Consider the following 20916-nt stretch of genomic DNA (forward strand, 5'->3'; position numbering starts at 1 on the left):
TTCAGATTCCACTGGTCTCAAGCTTCACCAGTCTCAGAGCACTGAGGCAGAAAAAAACCCTCCTGCTGTCACGTCCCTGGGAGTCCCACAGGAGCATTCCCAGCTGATATCTCTGCTGACATCGAGCCACCCATCCCAACAAACACTAGATCGCCTCACAGCTAAACATGCCAGAGCTCAGAGAGATCAGCTCAGCTGCTCTCCCAGGCAGCAGGTTCAGCTCCTCCACCATCGAAGGACCCTCCTCATGGAGACACTCGTGGTCCTGCTGCACAGCCGGTTTGCAGGGTCCCCCGTAGGCCGGCGAGGAGGCCAGCACCCAGGTCAGACCTCTGTGAGCACAGCAGCTTTCTGCCCTCACCAGCCACCGGTGGGCAACACTTGGGGTCCCCTCTTCCACAGGAAAGCTCCATTTCCTCTGTTTCTATGCTCCTGCCCTCTCTGCTCACCACCAAGGGCCGAGCATTTGGCTCTCCCCATGCTCTTCACTCTCGGGCCATGCACAGTGTGGGCAGCGGAGCAAACACTGAGGGTGGTGAATGCGGAGAGCCCAGTGCTTGGCTGGTGGGGGCAGCTGTGAGATGCTGAGCCATGGGATAAACTGTTCCTCCTTGTGGTCAAACACAGGTGGAGGCTGACGGCACAGGAGTGAAGCCACGTTTCTAATTCCCCCTGCAACCACGGGAGGGAGCAGCTCAATAACAAATGGCTCTGCACACACCGCTTGCAGGGAACGGTGCATTTCCCCCCAGCCCCGGCTCGCCCGGAGGTTTCAGGCACTCCCGGAGGGATGCTGTGGCCCGAGGTCAGGATGTGGCCCGTGTGTCAGGACGGGCAGGAACAAATTCCCAAAGCCTCCTGGTCCCAGGTGGGATGGAGGGAGAGGCTGTTGTTCCTGGGTGCCACCCACCAAGGGCTCATGGCAGGACCAAGGAGGCCAGGCGTGCTGTCAGCCCCTCGTGGCAATCCTAGCCACACACTCTCTTGCAGTAGAAGCTTCCCCAGGACCATCCCGAGGCTCTGCACATCGCTCTGTTGTGGCCTCTGTCCACCAGCCTGCTGCTGTTCCCTCCTGGCTGGCTCCTGAAGCTGCCTCCCCATCAGAGCCCTTCCAAAGAACAGAAAATCCAGGGCCCTGGGGAGGTGGAGGTGAACGAAACTGAAAATTGGAAAAGATGTTGGAGAGCGTCTGAGAGAAATGAAGGAGGAAAGCACGGGGACCACGGCAGTGGATCCTCTCTTCTCTCAAGCAGCACAATTATTTTTCTCACTGGTTAGACTCTGCTTTGAGTCAACAGAAAAACGCCAGGTCTCCACTGCACAACCCTGTGCTGTGCAACTGGTACTGGTTTGGCTCCCAGACTGGAAGCATCTCAGCAGCTCCAGCGCCACCCTGACATCCTCCCTGACAGCCAGGACCACCGGCTGAAGACCCCAGACCACGGCCATGCTGCCTGTGGTGCTGTCCGGTGCCTGAGGCCAGCAGCACCTCGGGATGGCTGGCATGGCTCCACGCTGCAAGGGGCAAGCTGGCCCCAAGGGCGAGCACCGGGAACCAGCAGGGCTTCACCAGGGCCACCTGCACGGGCTGAAGGGGAGAGGTGTGAGTGGAATCCGTGGAAATAGGGCAAAGTCCTCACAAGGCAAGTCAAAAATGCATGTGAAATGACTCCTTCTTCAGGAGAAAGGCACACGGTGGCACATTCAGCATCAGGTGGTGCTTTGCTCACCAGTGGTGTCATCAGTGACGTGCAGAAGCGCCAAGAACAGCATTTGCAGGGTGCAGCCCTCTTCTCCCCACCATGCAGCAAACCAGGCTGCAAGAAGGGAGTTGGCGCACTCTGTCTTGAGGTCCTACCGAAGAGTCACAGCCCATGAGCACAGAGGAGGGCCCGTGCTGAGAAAGGCAGGTACCTTGTCTGCCCACAGCTTCCTCAGCCCCGCATCACAAGTTAAGTTTTTCATCAACGGCCTGAGAGTCCTTCGTGGACAATCCCAACCTTTCTGTACATTACTCACACTATTTCATTTCCCCCTTACCACCAACCCTCAGCGTCACTTTTTTCTACTCTCAGTTTTGAAGGGAGAAAGGGAGAGGAGCCTTCATACCTCGTCCATGTGCATCGGTACCACCTGCATGCTGTCCCGGCCACTCTGTCTCAGAATCCTCCCTTGAAAGCTTCCCAGGATGTTCGCTGGAGAGAAGAGAGGAGGTAAAAAAGAAAAAAAGAAGAAAAAAAAAAAGCATCCTGGCCCTTGATACTGGCTGGATTGTGGTGTGCCAAGAACAACTGTGGCATTGCTGCTTCCTCCTCCTCCCCTTTCCAAAGGATCTTTCTCCAAACATGCAGCCACACAAGGCTTTTGGCCAAGCATATGTGCTTCTGGGCAGCCTCTGGCGAGGCAAGCAGCACTTAGGTAGCATGAGAATATATGTATCAAAGGGAATATGAGAGAGAACAGAAAACCCCAAGTACATGAGGGGAAATCCATGCGACGGGGGCGAAGAGAACACACTCTACAAGCACTGGTGGCCTGGCATCTGCACACACAGGACAAGGACAGGAGCACGACCTGGTCTTTGACAGCCGGGCTCCCGTCCCATGCTCCCGGCAAGGCTGCCTCAGGCCCCTGATGCCTCCTTGGGGTCGTGGTGTCTGCCTGTGGGTTCTTTTTAAATATTCAAAATGCAGCGTTACAAGACCACAGTGGGATTAATAGAAGTGAAACCCAGTTGAGGACAAGATAAGTTATTTTTTACCACCGCCCCCCTCCCCTCCCTCCTCCTCTTTTTTTTTTTTTTTTAAACCTTGAGTCACATCAACTAAAATACCACGCAGAAACCCCAAGCACTATTTTTTTCCCCTCTTCCCCAGAAGATGCACAGTTTTTATTCAGCCAAGACAATCCTTAGTTTTGATATTTAAGGGATAGGCAGAAGACCAAGCAAAATTACCCCTTTAGCCCTTCTTTCCATCTTTGGTAAGGTTGCAAAAATACATACAACAGGCAAAAAAAAAAATAAATCTTTTTCCTGTTGCCTCTGAACAAAAGCAGCACCTGACACTCTCTGTAGGTACATTCCCTGCTATCAGTATAACCAGATTTAAGAGTAAATGTTTGGGTTTTTTTCTTCTTCTTCTTCTTAAACACCAATTGAAAATGAACATATCAAATCACCACTGAAATTGACAATCTCTTTTTCCATTCCAGTATCCTGAAAAGTAAGAGAAATTGACAGCGATAGCTCAGGGCTCAGCTTAAAGCACAAACATTTTAACAGCTAACACTACTCACAGATGTTACACATAACACATAAAATCCTGTTTGTAGAAAAAGAATCACAAAGGTCTGCAGGGCCAGAATTCCTTTCTCTGTTACCAGAAACTGTTCTGAACGGGTGACTCACGGAGACACAAGCCCCGCAAAGCAATCTGTTTACATCCTTAAATGAGCTGTGTGTGACACACTACGTACACAGCACATCCGTGCAGTCAGCGTTGGGAAACCATTGCTGTAATGGAAGCGTGATGACATGAAAAGCAGCAGCTCGTCACGCTTTCTATCATCAGCACTGAATTTCACTTTGCATGCAGCTCACTCCGCAGCCTTCAAAGAACACAGGAGACTCAAGCACACTACAAGCCAAGAAGGAGAAAAAGTCCCGGAACTGTGCTACAGTGCTAGAGAAAGCCCAAAGGTAAGATGACCAGAGATAATATTTCGCTGTAGGGAAACCTTACCTCATAAGCTTTCTTTTCTTCTTCTTGCTACAAGAACTGGAAATTAAATATTTTACATAATTTGGTTTCCTTATAGCATATTGACTTTTTTTTTTTTTTTTAAGAATGAACAGAGCTATCCATTTTCTTCTTTTGTTTAGAAACCAACATGACAGACTATGAAATGCCTTTTTATCCTAACTAAATTTTTCTTAAGTAAAAACCTTGGTAGGAAGCTGAAATAAAAGGAATGAAGGAAAAAAAGGACTAATGAAATCCCCTACAGGGGCAATGAAGGGACCCCACCTGAATCTGAAGGCTCGGTGACCCAGCACAGCTCCCAGTGAAACCCCAAGCCTCAGGGCTGCAGGAGGGCTGAACATCGCTGGGGATGCTTCTCCCTTCCACACACTCAGATGCCCCCAGGCGCAGGCTTTCCTGTACCTTTTTATTTGGCCAAGGGATTTTCTTCATTTCCCCTCAAACTTACCTCAGTCCCTTACAGACGGCGGCAGAGCAGGCGCAACTGATGGGGCTGCTGCCCCTCTGAGCCATGTCCCCCCGTGCTTTACGGGCAGCGGTGCCCTGTCATGAAGGAGGCCACGGAGTGCTTTACGCAGCCAGCAGCACTGCCAGCTGGGGCTGCACACCCAGGCAGGCAGCCTGAATAAACCCTGTGCCTGCTGCAGCAACACACAGCCTGCGGACCCCTGCGTCTGACCCCAGCAGCCTGTTCTCCTCGTCAGGCTGGGTTTCTGGCACTGGTTTTCTCATTTCTGTAGCCTAAACTAGCAAGCTTACAGAATCATATACTTGGCATCGGTGTGTCCTCAAGGAGCAAACTGCCAACCTCCTCTTGCTTTCTAATTGCTAGTTTTTATCCAAGAACTACATTTTCCTTATGCTGATCTTTCTCCCAAAGCAGAGCACAGGAGAGCTTACCTCTGAAATATCAAGGAAGTGACTTGATCTGCAGAACAGGAGCTTTTACTGCACAGCTGATGACAGGTTTCCTAATCTGAAATAAAAAAAAAAAACACACACATCAAAATCAGTAACTCCTGTAGGAAAGGCACCAGGTCAGAGTAATAACAGCTATGGATCACCAGATGAAGGTGATTTCTGAGCACTAGCAGAAAGATCTTTAAAAGGATTTATTTACAGGTTACACTTGCTGTGAGAGAAATGGCTAACAAAGAACCAGGTATTCCCTTGTATTTGCATTTGTAAGTGGTTCTAGCTGAGACCAGGACTGCAGAAACCAATGAGAGCCTTCGTGGTCCTTATCAGCAGAATCTGATCAAACCAGCACCCTTCCTCTAAAAGAGAAAATTACTTTGTGACCCCTGCTCAGTTGTGTCTACCTCAACATTTTAGTACCCTCTTTGTGGAGGAGGGAAAATCTCTGCACTTTTGCTGCCACCTCTATTTCATCAGACAGCAGTTTATCAGCTATGGTAAGTCTGGCTGACTTAAGCAAATGCTTGGGTTCTTAAGGCTCATTTTTCTTCTGAAGACTTAACCTCTGCAGGTTAGCTATAACTGTTTGAGTTCTTCACATTAATAAATACGAGGAACCCTTGTGCTCTCGGCTCCCCAGGGTCTCTTGTGATAGCTTGATCCCAGAAACCTGATGTGGCTAATTGCCTCCATTTCTTTAGTCCATGTAATCCTGAAAGGAGGGGCTGGTGCCCTGTGTTTGCACAGGGATCTCACCGTTCCATGGGGATGGTGCAGACACTTCCATACTCTGCCTTCCCTAGTTCAGGGTAGTGGGTGGTAGCGCAAGCAGGGCTTGGACCCCAAGAAGCCTTGCTTCTCCTTGAGCTACACCCTTGCTCTAAGATCCCTTGGGCACAGTAACTCCACGTTACTGGGAGCTGCAATTCAGCACGCACCAGCCCGAGATGAAAAAGCATCTCCAGGTCTGTGGACACCTACAGACCTCACTGGCCTTTGTACCAGGTCTTAAATGTGATCTTCATTCTTCCTCGTGGTGAAGGTGCCTTTCTTCTCTTGCAGTATGCCTGGAGATATGGATTACAACAGTACCAACAACATCAGCCCCGAAGTAGAACTGTTCCAGCTGATCATGTACACTCCCACATTTAGCCTGGGATTGCTGTTCAACGTGATGGCATTGTCATTCCTGTTTTTTAAGGCTAAGAAGCTGTCAGAAGCTACAGTCTACATGATAGCCCTCATCTTCCTGGATACTTTGCTGCTGTTCACTCTTCCATTTAAAATCATTTCCTATCACCATCCAAACAAGTGGAAACTGGGGTCTGTGTTTTGCTCCATCTTGGAGAGTCTTTACTTTGTAAACATGTATGGCAGCATCCTCATCTCCCTCTGCATCTGCATAGATCGCTACATTGCTATCAGGCACCCTTTCATAGCTCCCACCCTGCGATCCACCAAGAAAGCTGCTGTGGTCTGTGCTGTCATCTGCCTGGGGGTCTCAGCTGGAACCGTCTCTACTTTCCAACTGCATGAAAAGGGCCACAACATCTCATCCTGCTTCCACAACTTCTCCAAAAGCACATGGGAAAACACAGCCCTGTTCAGTGCCCTGCAGACCACCTTCTTTGGCAGCATGACAGCCATGGCCTTCTGCACCGTTCAGATCGTCAGGTGTCTGAGAAAGCGCAGGAAACCAGACAACCCCCACACGTATGCCACCAGAGCAGAGAAGATAGTAGTGGCAAACTGCATCACGTTTTTGGTCTGTTTCACACCTTACCATGTGACATTCTTCCTGTACTTTTTGGTGAAGAATGGCATCATGCACATGGCTTATCAGCCAAAGCTACGAGACATCCTTCAAATCACCCTTTGCTGGGCAAACCTGAACTGCTGTCTGGATGGGGTCTGTTATTATTTTGTTTTAAAGGAGTCCTTGGAAAGCCCGTTACAAAAGAGTGAAAGAACAGCCAGAAAAAATCTTGATCCACATGCTACATTTGGAGATGCTTTCATGAAAACAGGATCCTGAACTACTTATCTAAATTATTTAAATATCCAAATCTGAAAATATTTCACACAAAAAAAAAAAAAAAAAAAAGAATGAACTCCATTCCCATGAGGCTGATCCTAACTTATTTCCTTCCCATCCATAATGTTTTATGTTGGCATTTCTGGAAAACAGAAACGGATTTTTTTCCTATAAACAGTTATGCATATCTCTTTGGATTTGATTCCTCTTTATTTGGGGTGGCACGAAGAGTTGTCTTGTACATGGTAGCATTTTTCACCCTCCCTGTCCACATCACACCTGTAACCCCCACGAGCCTTCAGTAGCTACAGACTTGGGTTGCAAAGAAACAGATTTGGAGTTATGGCAAAAGGCTGCCGACTAAATTTTGTTGCCTCTCCTGCCCCGATCACATTGCTTACATTCACACACACACATGCATGCCAGTTTTAGATTTGCATGTGATTTTAAAAATGTGATTGCAACTCTAATCCAAAGGCAGTTTTAGGTTAACATGGGCACAGCAAGACCTCTGTGCCGTTCTTCCAATGGCTGACTTGCTGCACAAAGTGCAATCCTTTTTGTACAACCCTGCCTCCCCCACTTTGCCCTTCTAACTAATATTGCAATGACCCCAAGTACCAGGAAGCTCAGATTTACAGACTGTCCCATTTCCAGAGTTCCTCAACAGCTCCTCTCCTTGCAGACTTTTCATGTATTTATTCCTTCCTGCTTGACTACAAAACTAGTTTCATGAACAGAGACAAACCAAACCAGAGTATGCAATAAAAAGCCTGAGCCCAGCGTAGCAGCAAACACATGAATGTGAAGAAACAACCCCCACTTTGCTGGGGAGTAAGATAAGAGTAGCTCTGACCCCCAGAGCAGCAGCCTGCACCATTGCACCCCAGGGGAAAGCAACCTTTCAGACCTCAGAGGAAGCTAAGCACTACCACTTCCCAACCAAACAAGGCAATAAAAAATAATCCACTGGCAGTTGCCTCACACATCAGTCAGTTACTTCTTATCAGTGCTCACAGGTTCCCAGATAAACCTAATGACAACGTGCTCCCAGCCTGAGAGAGGCAGCTGCTACCGCTGCCCCTGGTGCTACTCCGGGAGCCAACAGCCCCTTTTCCCAAGGGATGAGGATGATGACAACCAAAGCAATTAGTTTTCATACTCACATTGTGCTGGATCCTTGCAATATATCTTCTAGGCAGGGCTATTAATCCCAGCCTTACAGCTGTCTTTTCTCTGTACGCTTGTGAGAAGCATTATGCACAAAGCGTGTGTTGATTTCTTCCCCGAGCTGCCAGCTTGGTATTGGGAGACCCCAGTGTATAGAAGTGGAATATTCTGAAGCTGATACATCTATGTGTGAGATTGCACCAAAGAAATCCAGTTGTTGAACAGAGAAACAAGAACCTGACATAAACATAAGCGCAAGCATCTTTTTGATGTTCGGCATGTAAGTCATGCTTCTGAGGGTACATGTCCTTGTTATGTCCAAGTGCATGAAAATAAAACCAACCAGGATACTGCAGCAAGAAGTCTCTCTCCATAACATTTTCCACTTCCCTTGACTACCCCAGTAAATTCAGAAAATCTGGCTAGCTTCCCTGCTAGCAGATACTGAATCCTTATCACCTTCGTGTTCATAACTTACCCCTTAACAAACTGCACTTAATGGACAAAAAGGTTTTACTATTGAAATTTCAGAGTCCTTTTAGAAGAAGAGTAAGTACATAATAGAAGAAAATAGTGCTCAGAAATAGAAGAAAATCAGTGGGCTATGCCAAGAGGTCCTTCGCTTTAACTGATAATGACTGAACACAGGAACAGAGAGATTTTCAGCACCTCACAATGTAGAAAATGCCGAAGTATACGAGGAAACCAATTTCAATTGCATCTCTATAGCCTGAGGCATCTCTATTAGTTTTACTGACATTACTTTGGGCTTACACTGCTGTAACTGAGACTAAAAACTGACCTGTAGTTTTGTTTCCTCTGTTGAAAAGCTTCCCCCCCCCCCCCCATTTCCTGCTATGCCTGCTCCTATTCATTTGTTGTTCTTGGTCCCACAGATCACAAAGTAACTTGAACAGTAATTTCACTTAAAGTGCTGTGGACAACACAGATTAATACAGAATGCAGAAGTTTTTGGCTTCTTGGCTATCACCCTCAGCAATAACACGCTGCACAGAAGAGATTTTGACCAAATTAAGAATAGTTAAAACTGTATGGACAAGTGCCTGTGGCATTTCTTCTCCTCCCAAGCCCAATCCTATAAGTTTCTGTATTGATTTTTCCCCCCTAAAACAAAGAGGAATGCAAGAGCTGTTGTCTCCCCACAGCCAGTACAGAGCCAGCCACTGCCTGTCTGAGTTCCCTGCCTCTGCACATGATTCACGGTGCCCCTGCCAGCTCTGCAGAAGCACTGACTACCAGGGTAAGGTGACAACTTCCATTCAAGATTTCTGGGGGGAAATTACAGTTCTGCAAAGGCAACATTTTCCATTCTAGAGGTCTCAACTGGATCTTCCAGGCCTCTGAACAATCTCTTTTCAACTCAAATCAGGTACACTCTGATCCTTTCCCTTTGCTATGGTGGGTAGCTGTAACAGCTTATTCATCTGTAGAGCTTTATATCCAAATCATGACACTGGGTATCTGGTAAGAAATCTGCAGAGACTTCCATTTGCACCAGCAGAATATCAAAGACACACATGGCTAAGAAATAAAAGGAAAAAAATCTGAAAACCTGCAATCTAAAGCCATCACAGGCTTTCCAGAATACTGCTAATGATTTATCCAAGGGAAAAAGAGCGCAAAATCCAGGATTTGTTTGGAATTAATTCAACCTTAAGAACTGAGGATTTATTCCTAACATGTACAGTTCTTTGCCGAAAATCGTTAGTTTATTTAGCAAGAATGAGAGTGGGGAAGGGAGACCTGTTGCACAGTGTTTTTTAACCCCACTTGCACTTCGCTCTGCATTTGGATAGTGAAAGGGGAAGGGCTTAAACCAGCACTGAAAGCACAGTGGGTTGCAGGATGGGCAGGTGAAGCTGCTCTGTTGAGGGACTTTGCCCAAATCCCTGGAATTCAAGAAGGAAGCACCTGGTAAGCTGGGATGAATCCTGCTGTGGATTGCCCAACATTTTGGGCCCACCTCGCCCAGCGCCTCACGCCTCTTCCACCCGGACATGGGGGTGACAGCTCCCACCCATCTCCTCTTATTTCAGTATTTGACTTAATTGAAATAATTGATTTCCTTTCCTAATATTACCACCCAGATGTATCTACAGAGGTCAGTACAACTCCTGCTTACATACAGTTTTGCAGACCAGTTATTTCATTTGAGAGGCCTTTCACAAAACACAGTTTGAGGCTTCCAGATTTCTTGCTGAGACACCTGTCTTGCAGACATTCATACGGTTTATACTCACGGGTAACTTTCTTACTCACTCATTTGCATGACTCACTAAGAGGCTGGACACTGTGTTTCAGCAGATTTGATATTTCGTACTTAAATGAGCAAAATGTCCTATCTCCTGCAGCCTTACTCACCTGGGAAAGAAGTCAGGCTTTAATTTAGGTGTCTGCCAGCTCTGGGCATCTGTCCTCTGCTTCCTAAACTTTCCTTGTAATACAGCTATTAGCTTGTGCTTCAGGCTCAGGAAGTATCTGTTTTGGTAAGGAAAGAAAAAGATTTATTAGAAAAACACCAATATTTGCACGTAAGCGAGAAAATCCCAGCCAAAGATTTTATCTCCCCAAAAGAAAGGATCAGCCCAGCTTCCAGACATGCAGTATGCCCTACAGATTTCACTACTGCTTTTTGTGATTTATCCACATACGGTGAAAGGAACAAAATATTTGCCATGAGCAATGACACATCTGTGGTCAGAAAGTTTTGCATGCATACACTCCTCTCAAAGTGGTTTTAACATTTCTGTTGACAGTGAAGTGGGTTAAAATTGTCCTGTTTTCTCTGCAGAAAGAAATCACCATGAGACAAAGATGTACATACAGCACACTAGATGCTAGGGAGAAGGCATCTGAGAAACTCCTCTCTCAGAGGAGAAGTGTGAAATAGCTCACTTTGCTTTGAAAGCAAAATTGTACGAAAGAGCACAGGCAGGAATCACGCCCCACCTCACTCCACAGTTACTTCCCTACACAGCAAAGCTGTGTGTGTGCTGTCTACATCTACTGCATTCACTGGGGATAGAAGTCCCATGAGGATACAGTAATGTCCTGAGTGCCATGACACAGTGACAAGAGCACTCCCATTGCTGACTGCCACGATGGAGACAGACACACAGAAGCCTGGCCAAGCCTGGTTTCAGTGGGAGGATGCTCTGCCTTTCAGATGTGATCCCTGCAGCTTGCTCCTGGATTTGCAGCTGGCCAGTGTGCAAACTACAATGCAGCTGAGTGCAGCAGCCTGCCTTACTCAGCCCTGTCTCATCACAGAATTAAAGAATTGCCTAAGTTGGAAGGGACCCCAAAGATCACCCAGTTCCAACCCCCCGCCATAGGCAGGGACGCCACCCACTAGACCAGGTTGCTCAGGGCCTCATCTAACCTGGCCTTGAACACCTCCAGGGATGGGGCATCCACAGCCTCTCTGGGCAACCTGTTCTAGGGCCTCACCACCCTCTGACTGAAGATTTTCCTCCTAACATCTCATCTAAATCTCCCCTCTTTTAGTTTAAATCTATCCCCCTTTCTCCTGTCATTATCTGCCCGAGCAAAAAGTTGCTCTCCACCTTTTTTATAAGCCCCCTTTAAGTATCCAAAAGCTGCAATGAGGTCACCCCAAGGCCTTCTCTTCTCCAGGCCGAACAGCCCCAGCTCTCTGGGGGAAGCTCTCTCAGTCCTCATGCCTGAGATTGCCCTGGCCCAGGTGCAGCACCCTGCGTTTAGACTTGTTGAACCTCATTAAGTTCACGTGGGCCCACTTCTCAAGCTTGTCCAGGTCCCTTTGGTTGGCATCCCTTCCTTCTGCTGTACCAACCACACCACTTCGCTTGGTGTCTTCTCAGTGTCTTAATACTTCCTTCCCTTTTACATTTCTGTCTTCAACTCCAGAATTTAGAGGCACTGAATTCTCTAGAACAACAAAGACTTCTCCCTCCACTGAGTTTGCTCGCTGAGAAACCTCTAGCAACAAACTCCAGTGAATAGGTGCCTCTTAGCTACTACAGAAGGTAAAGCACACCTACTATGTCTGTCTGTCCTTCCTTGCATCTCAATCATTCCTCTTATTCCAAATTTTATACTCTGTCACTCCACAAGAATGACATTTAACACATTTTCTAACATGACAAAACAACTGCTCTGGGATATCAATACAGCCAAAACTCTATGAAGAATCACAAATGTTTCCCAGGGGGAAAAGCTGAATCAGTGCCATTAACAGACACTGAAGGACATAAAAGGTCTCATCTGCTTTATGCTACAAATTCCTTTTAATCCTTCTCTCTATTTCAAGACAAAAAAAAAAAAAAAAAAAAAAAAAAAAAAAAAAAAGGTATTAAGCTGGGATTATACCTGAGAGCAAATATTAGCATTTTAGAGCTATAAACATGGCAGTTGATTGTTAATCCAAAACTAAGCACTGCAAACCCAGGGAATCCAGTTTAGCATGCACTTCTGAGTGCATCAATACAAACCTGACCGTTCCCTGTTCAGTGTTAACTTTGTGACTACAAGTAGAGCCATCTCCCAGAGAGCAGCATCTAACCTGGCCCACTCGGCCAGCCACAGTAACTGAGACAATTAAGTCTTGAAATAGCTTTATGTAGTTTAAAGAGGAGCTTAGAAAAGCAAGAGAAATTGAAAATGGCAGAGACCAGTCCAACTTTACTCATGACAATAGGAAGTGCAGTGGCTCAAAAACATCACAGCTGGAAGAAGGGCAGAAATAATTGACCAGGACTTTCAACAGACCAAGGTTAGAGAGGCTATAAACCTGTGCAGATAGGTTTCCCTCATCAAGAGTGAAATAACTTGGTATTAATAATAAATATGTTTATGCGGGCCATTCTATGTGAGTAGTGAGAAGACAAAAGAAAGGCTGATCTCTGAAATACATTTCTCACTCTGAGCTCAGGCTCTTGCAGCCACTCCTGCCTGCAGCTGCCCAGCAGGCACAGACCTACTGAGGATTCTAAACAGCTCCCCTCCTTGAGCAACAGCCAGAGTGCATTGTGCATGCACATCCAACGACATCCGTCCCAGCTGCTCTGTGCCCTTGCTCCCACCACTGCCACTTAGAAAGGGTTGGGTCTGCCCCAGCCAGGACTGCAGGGAACCGACTGGCAGTCTCTTATTTCACCAGTGAGAGCATCCAGATCAATGACAGAAAATAATGCAAAAATCATAAGAAAGGAGCTAGGTCGTACAATTTAAATCTGACACACTTTGCCTTGTGATTCTTCAGGGGAAAAACAAACAAACAAAACGTGTTAAGAGGAGTAGGCTGAAGCAACATAATGGGCTGGAATGCCATTTGTGTTCATAAAGCACTCCATGCAATAACTGCAAGACAAAATTTAGCTCTATACTCCACAACAACAGAGAGATGTTTAATACCCCCCACTTTTGCAACAAAAAATAGAGAGACAGAAATAATATGTTAGGTTGTTTTGGAACAACATGGCAGAAATCATGCAGTAGCACTGAATCTTACCCTAGACTTCATTCCGGGACATAATCACAGCATTCACATTGTTTTTATATTTCATGCTATGCTATTATGTGGTTTTGCTCTCTTAAATCAGCCTGGGTCACTTGCCTTGGGATCCCCACATATGCCTACTAAAAAACACCTTTAAAAGTTGTCCCAAATCTCACTCCTGCTTTTTGACTATCAAAAATCTGATCCTGTGGGTAAATATTTGGACATTTAGTCTACCAGCTTGTCCAACTTGCACAACAAGGCAGCCAGTCTCCATACTAAACATTAACCCTAAACAAAAAGTATTTTGTTTGCATCAGATGAAGTGGTTGTTTCTCCAGAACTCAGCTGCGTACACACAAGAACCTTATTTTCAACACTCTTACAAGTCACATTAGGTCTATGGTCCAGCTCATACCTAGTGTTTACATGTCCATTAAACACAGATACAAACAGAACCACGTAGGTACATTCACTTACCGAAGTTTTGGCAAAACTGTCCATGGTACAAATTATTTTCTTAGGTAAATTAAAAAAAGGTCAAAGCAGCAAAGCTTGAAGGTCATCCTGAAGGAGCTGGGGGAATGGAAGAACTTTGCAGATCAACTTGAGTGCACCTAGAAGTCTTGCAACATTTTGACTGTTAATGAAGTCAGAGCAAAGAATCAACAGGCAAGTTTCCCAGTTTCAATGAGATGAAGAGGCACTGCAAGCCTGTGACATGTGACAAACATTCTCCAGCAGGCAGCCTCCTGGAGCAAACAGGCAGCAGATCCAGCATCCATGGCTCTGCAATTCACAGCTTCCTGGGAAGAGGCAGGGTTACAAGCATGGCTGCAAACAGCAGAGGCACATTTTAGTTCTTAAACAGCTATATTTGCCCTCTTGGAGAGATGCTGGGGCAACATCTCTGTTAGACAGGTAATTCACTGATGAAACTTACATTTTGTGTATTAGTGCACCCCACTCTCATTACAACCGTGTTCCCTCAACTTCTGCTGCATACTTAATCCACCTGAAGTTAGTACCCCTTTTCTATATCATAATCAGTAGCTGTGGAAATGCAACCAGTATCCCAGAGGATTAGAGTCTGGAGGGTCTGATTGAATACCCAGTTGCACTCCATGGGTAGACTCTAATGGTCAATGTCCAAATGAGGAATAAGTAGTAGAGATAGATCAGCTCCTGATAAACAAAAGGTATTGTTTTAATGCAAATAGCATTTGTTAGGAAGAGCAATGAAAGAGAAATAAAGGAAAGTCAGAGATAAAGTGGCAGAACCCTTTTGGGCTGAAGGTTTTTTCAAGAGACATCAGCTGCTCTTTAAACTGTAAACAAAACCTCAGAGCGTTTTGGGATTTGCTTTTGCAGCCCTAGGTGGGAGCTGGTAGATACAACCAAAGCAAGTGTCAGATTTGCTCTTTCTTTTTGTCACTAAACTCCTATTCATATGCTCAGATGAGGCCGATTTTCAACATCTGTTACTAAACTGTTAAAGGAGAACGAAATTTTAAAAAGAATAGAAGAAAGAAGAAACGAGAAATGAGGTAAAAAGCACAGCAGTAGTAAATAACAGCAGTTCTCCTTGGCAGGTGCCCGGCTCTGAAAAGCTGCTTTGGGAGAACTTGGCAGCAGCACCCTCACCCCAGTGCAGGGAGTGCTGGTTGAGGGAAACCGTGGAGGGCTGAGGCAGCATCCCGTGGTGGCTGCAGGGGCTGACGAGGGCCAGCTGACGAGCAACCCACCACAGAGGCTGAGAGCATTCACGGCCTTTCTCAAAGCACTGGTAAATCAGTGGGGAAAGACTCCTGCCCTTGAACCGGCACAGAGAGAAAATGTCAAGTGACAAAATGCAGTGACAGTGCTTTGAATAAATCATGCATTTTGCATGTATTTCTCTTTCTGGCTTTGCAGGTTTTTTTCCATGTTAAGCCCTGATGACATAAGACTTTTTTTTTTTTTTTCCCCCTACAAACTGTAAATTACACCACTGACGTCAGGGCACAGCAAGTCACACCCAGCACCCCCTGCCACACAGCATTTCACTCCGACAAGGGCGAGCTGCTGCTTTAACCACATTTTTGAAAATGACAAAGCAGTGGCAAGTGACAAAGCAGTGACAAACAACAAAGAAATGTCACCCTGCGTGGTGCTGTACACCCCCTGAAAGCACGCTGCAACACCAGCCCTTCCTCTTCGTGCTGCCCTCTGCCATAGCCAGTTTGTTCAAAACAACAAAAAAAATTCATGAAAGCCAGCAATGCCGTATCATCCTCTCCCCAGAAAAGAACAATCCTGAAATACTTTCCTAAATACAACTCAACATTTGGGATCTTGCCTCCACAGGGAGTCCCAGGTGCCTGACAAGGGACAGGCCCCGGGCAGACCACACCTCAGCATGGCGGACAGTGGGTTTCTTCTAAAAACGGACAGCAAAGAATTTCTCTTCATTCTCCTCAAAGCTATGTGCAAAATTCAAGAATAGTTTCAGTCAAAAGCAAGCAAACAAACAAACAAACAAACAACAACAAAAACCACTTTAAAAAACTTTCTAAAGGATCCTCAAGGGAGGATTTTGCACAGAAACACTTGCAGCTCCCATGACAAAACACACCCACCAAGGTTGTGTTTCTGTGAGGAAAGGAGGCAGCCTTGGGCACTGATTTACTTGTTTTTAACTTCCCCACTTACTTCATGCTCGGGTGAGCACCAGAACATTTACACAGGGGGTTCAAAAGCACAAGTGAGGAGGATTGGAGCAGGGGGAGGCTGGTGCATGGCTTCCAGCCCCCACCTTCCCTCAGCATGGCAGTCATGGCCGGGCTGCAGGGCGACCAGGAAACCTGCGGGTGCCAGGGCTGTTCGGGGTGCTAATGACATGCTGATTTATGCCCTCAGCCCAGATCCTCGGCTCTTCCAGTTATGCAAAGATAGCCGAGCACTTGTGGCTGATGAAAAACTGGGGGGCAAAAAGCAAAGTGAAGATTTAAAGACCCAGTTATTTCCTATGGGTGAGCGCAAAGTCCTGCTCTGGGGAGAGGCAGCATTGCAGAAACAGCTATGCTCCACGCTGAATGAGTTCAAATCGTCAAGGAGATTAATGCCAAATATTTACCCTTTAGTGCATTTAGTGCAATTAAACAACTTCATCCGAAGTACTGCATGCAATCAAAGTGCATTTCCTTTGTAAACCTCATTACCGAAGCGACGTGCTTTCTTCTCCCCACTCAACATCTCAGCCAGCAGATTTGTTATTTGGTACCTGCAGTTGTAAAGGCAGTGTGGTTTGGTTTGCTATTTGCTGGTCCATTTCATGGGCTGACACTAAAGTACTGTGGTGGGGAGGAAGAGAGAACATTTATATCCATGACATCTTAATTGAATTTTTTATTTTATTTTTTTAAGCTGCTATAGAGCCCAGAGAGGGATAGTCTGAAATGCTTACTGCAAACCTGCCTCATGTTTCAAAGGGGCCTGCACTTGGGTAGTGCTCATTTTCCTCAGGGTGGCAGATGGGCATCGGTTTTAAACACCCTCTTTCCAAATACTGCCCAACACCCATCCGAGCGCTGTTACCAGGCGATTCACCGGTGCTTCCCCCCAACACCCCACATGCGCACACCCAGGGTGGAATCGAGAGGCAGCCTTGAGACGGGTCCTCACCTACACAGATCAAAGTGACCAAAACAGGGAGGGAGGCAGAACTTGCTCCATGGGCCTCCATGTCCTTCGTGGATCCTGGGCTCAGTCAGGTTACACAAGCATGCTGCAGTGACCTCCACTGTTTATCTGTAGGATGTCTAACAACGCAGCAGTCGGCTGTACTGCTGAGAGAGATTTGACCTAGAAAGCAATGAGTCCATTCGGAGACCACACTAGACTCAGCCAAGCCATACAAATTACTGACTGAAGCTGCTGCTTTCAGCACTCAGAACCCAAAACAGAGCCATGCGTGAAGCAAGGGTGTTTCCAGAAGGCATCCACAGTGTCAAAGCCAGGCAACTCACATCTGTTTCTCTAAGTTTTAACATACACCAATTTATGGAGAAGGGAGAATAGCCCATGTGGAGTGACTTTTGTTCTAGCAGGGGCAATACCACCATCTGAAAACAGTAAGAAGTAGCTGGGGCCTGAGCCAAAGCCTTTATTTGCTGTTACCTCCTTAAAAGAAAGGAGAACAAAGCCTTCAGAACAGCAAGACTAAAAAGTAGTTTTTCCATGAATAACAGATAGAAGAACAGAGTGACATCCTGGGGAAATTTCTTTAGAAGACAGTGAATTTTAATTTGAGAGGTTTTCTTCAACATCCTCCAATCAGTTGATCTCCATTTTGAAGCTTCTTTCTCTGGTCAGACTATGAAAATATTTCAATCATTGCATGACATGATTTCAGCTCAAATACAGATCTAAAACTCAAGTATGAAATTACATAGTTGGCCTTTTAGATTAATTAATCCAAATGAATAGAACAACATCCTGGCGTCCACTGGAGAACATCTTTGTGCTAGCAAGAATGGTTAATTAGAGTTGGCACAAACACATCCCACATTCACTATGAATGATAATATTCCCAGGGCAAATACTCTCAGCCATTTTAAGGGAACAGCTGATTCTGGATTGTTCATCCCCACCCATTTAAGGGTTCAGCAAGACTGAAGGAGTTAAAATATCAGCAACTACAGAATCCATAGACCACATGCTCTTCCTTCTTGACTAACACACCCTGCTCCAGCCTGTCCTCTGACGTGACCTGCCTACCACAGGGGCATATAAGCATATATAATCAGTCCAGTTCAGTGCTGCCTTGCATGTTTTATCAGCTCTGCAGCATCCTCCCATTTCCTCCCAGTGCAAACCGGTTGTGAGGATGAGGCTCTGGGCTGCACTGCAGCACTCTGTTTTGCAGGTGTTTCAACAAGAGACACTTCTTGGGGACCATCCCCTGTGGTGGGCACCACACAGCACCCCTTGGAATAGCCTTCTCTTGGAAAAGGGGCTATACAAAAGGAGACTTATGTGGATGGGGAAAGCCACTTAATGATCACCTGGAGCTGCTGAGGGGGTGGCTCTGGCCTAAAACAAGATTTTCCCTGAATACCAACAGAGACACTGGAAGCAGCAGCCCCAAGCCAGCAGGCGGGGGCACACGGCTGCTCAGCACTTACCTCCTTAGCTGCAGGTACAAGTCAGAGAGCCCACTGCACATCAGAGCAATCAGTTCTAGTCCTCTTGCAGAGGAACAGAAGTGTTCTGTGTACATGGAGCTGTTACATAGCTGACAGGAAAAGCAACAGGCAGTATCGCCCTGTCCTGAAGCCAATCTTGTTCTGTAAGATACCCGTCATAAAAATACCTGCTACATGGGTGCATTCACACTAACTTAGGAGGCTACAGTATGAGTGAACTCCTAAGCTGAACATGCAAAAATCACCCTCTAGAAACACCCTTACCCTCTAGAACAAAGGCTCCAGTTTCAGTATGACAAGTTGGATGGGCCAAACACCGCCTCAAGCTCCAGATCCCTTTCCAGTCTCATTTGGCCCTACTGGGACTAAGGCTGGATACTAGATAGAAAATAATGGACTTTTCTTTTTCTTTTAATCTGAATACATTCAGCCAATATTTGTGAGGGCCTCTCTCTGCTGGAACTTCACTTTCTGTACATGTAACCCATAAAACCTTCCCTCTGATTGAGCTCCAGCACCTCATTGCCTTCACCGGGACTTGAAAGCCAACATCACAAATTGTACTTACCAGAAGGTCAAGAAACGGGCAGTTACCTGAGATGTTAGTTTGGGAAGCTACATTTGATGAGATTATACAGCTGTCCAAACATGCCTGTGTATCCTTTTTCCCTGGGAAGCTGCCCTGGGAAGCTGTGACAGTGTCCACACTTACTTGTATAACATCCTGGCTGGAATTCAGAACAGCAGCAAATGTTCAGGAACAACTTGGACATCCTAATTTAGGTACGTAAGTATGCACAGGAGTGAGAACAGGCTTTTTTTTTTTTTTTAAGCTTGGCATCAACCTGGAGAAAAGGAGGCTCAGGGGCAACCTTATTGCTCTCTACAGGTACCTTAAAGGAGGCTGTAGTGAGGTGGGGGTTGGCCTGTTCTCCCACGTGCCTGGTGACAGGACGAGGGGGAATGGGCTAAAGTAGCACCAGGGGAGGTTTAGGTTAGATGTTAGGAAGAACTTCTTTACCGAAAGGGTTGTGAGGCATTGGAACAGGCTGCCCAGGGAAGTGGTGGAGTCACCATCCCTGGAATTCTTTAAAAGACGTTTAGATGTAGAGCTTAGGGATATGGTTCAGTGGGGACTGTTAGCGTTAGGTCAGAGGTTGGAGTCGATGATCTTGAGGTCTCTTCCAACCTAGAAATTCTGTGAAATTCTGTGAAATAGTGTATCAGCTCTTCATGTTGAGGAGGGGGGCTGGGTAAAAACACTGAAGCAAGCTTTGCAGGATTTCACCCCCAGACCCAACTAACTGTCCCAGCCGTATCCAAATGCACTTCCAAGGAATGCAGTGAAGGGTGTTAGGATGGGCTGCTCATGCTACATGACAGGGAGACTGGTTAAAATTATAGTTTAGAGGCAGTTATTCTGTAAACTTGTAGTCACACATGGTCGAAAGAAATGAATTTAAAATTAATAGTAGGGGTAGATCTTACATAACTACCTCTGTTATTCTTCCAATGTTTGGCTAGATGAAAAAGAAAGAAATCAGAAGCAGTGATGAAGGGTATTCCAGGCACTGGTCATCAACAGCCAGAATATGCCCATTCCTTGTTCTAATATTGTGACAGATGGTCCTAAGGGGTGCATACTGAAATCATCTCCTCAGCATTTATTTCTTAGAGCAACACATTTTCATTTTCACAGTAAACAATCTCATGACAGCGCACAATCCAGGTCACAGCTTTCTCCTCATTGCTCTCTCCTCTGGAAGAGCCACAGGAATTTTCTGAGGCACGGACACAGAGGAACAGTGTATTTGTCAGATACTACTCCAAAAAAACACCTTTGGAAGCTATGGTGTTTCCATCTTTGCATCAGGCCAAATTACTAGGTTTAGCTGCAGAACAGGCTTTGGCAAACACAATTATTGTAGAACACAAAACTCTTCTACAGAACCCCAACAATGGAAAAGGCATCCAGGTACTGAAGAAGTAAATACAAAGACTGTAACAAGCAAAATGCCTTACGTTGACTTTCTTACTGATCGACTAGAGACTGATTTTGGAAAGAGCTCCAATGTTCCAGCTCAGGAACACTGTTCAGACACTTCTTCACCAGGATGGAAGCGGGGCAGACAGCTCAGAAGAGTCCTGCCTGGCTGAATTCGGCATGGCAAGGAGGAAGCCCTTAAGCTTGCAGGTATGGGCAGGGTCTGGCAGCTGGCGGCTTGGATGCATCCCTGCACAGCAATCCCGTCGCCCTGGGGAGAGCCTCCACACCTCGGGGCATGGGCGATAGCTTCACGGAGGGGATGTGCTGTCATTCTCAACAAACACACACTTCACATA

General features: G+C 46.3%; 2 protein-coding genes across 2 annotated transcripts in view; one reads left to right on the forward strand and one right to left on the reverse strand.

The window, feature by feature from the left end:
* The window catches only part of LOC101803073 (uncharacterized), an 85184-nt gene extending 70419 nt beyond the window's left edge, over nt 1-14765 (reverse strand). The window contains exons 1-5 of the mRNA XM_072042621.1: nt 13868-14765; nt 10270-10386; nt 4665-4740; nt 3744-3779; nt 2110-2195 (exon numbers count right to left, since the gene is read on the reverse strand). Of these exons, the coding sequence (XP_071898722.1) occupies nt 2110-2195; nt 3744-3748 (91 nt within the window). The 5' untranslated portion in view covers nt 3749-3779; nt 4665-4740; nt 10270-10386; nt 13868-14765. The remainder of the gene's footprint in view (nt 1-2109; nt 2196-3743; nt 3780-4664; nt 4741-10269; nt 10387-13867) is intronic.
* LOC101802774 (G-protein coupled receptor 55) lies at nt 2111-8242 on the forward strand. The gene is made up of 2 exons (XM_005028598.6): nt 2111-3700; nt 5745-8242. The coding sequence occupies exons 1-2, from the start codon at nt 3591-3593 to the stop codon at nt 6715-6717; spliced, it is 1083 nt and encodes a 360-aa protein (XP_005028655.3). The 5' UTR covers nt 2111-3590; the 3' UTR covers nt 6718-8242.
* Nucleotides 14766-20916: the final 6151 nt, after the last annotated feature.

This window comes from Anas platyrhynchos, chromosome 9 (assembly GCF_047663525.1).
Source record: "Anas platyrhynchos isolate ZD024472 breed Pekin duck chromosome 9, IASCAAS_PekinDuck_T2T, whole genome shotgun sequence".
Lineage (NCBI taxonomy): Eukaryota > Metazoa > Chordata > Aves > Anseriformes > Anatidae > Anas > Anas platyrhynchos.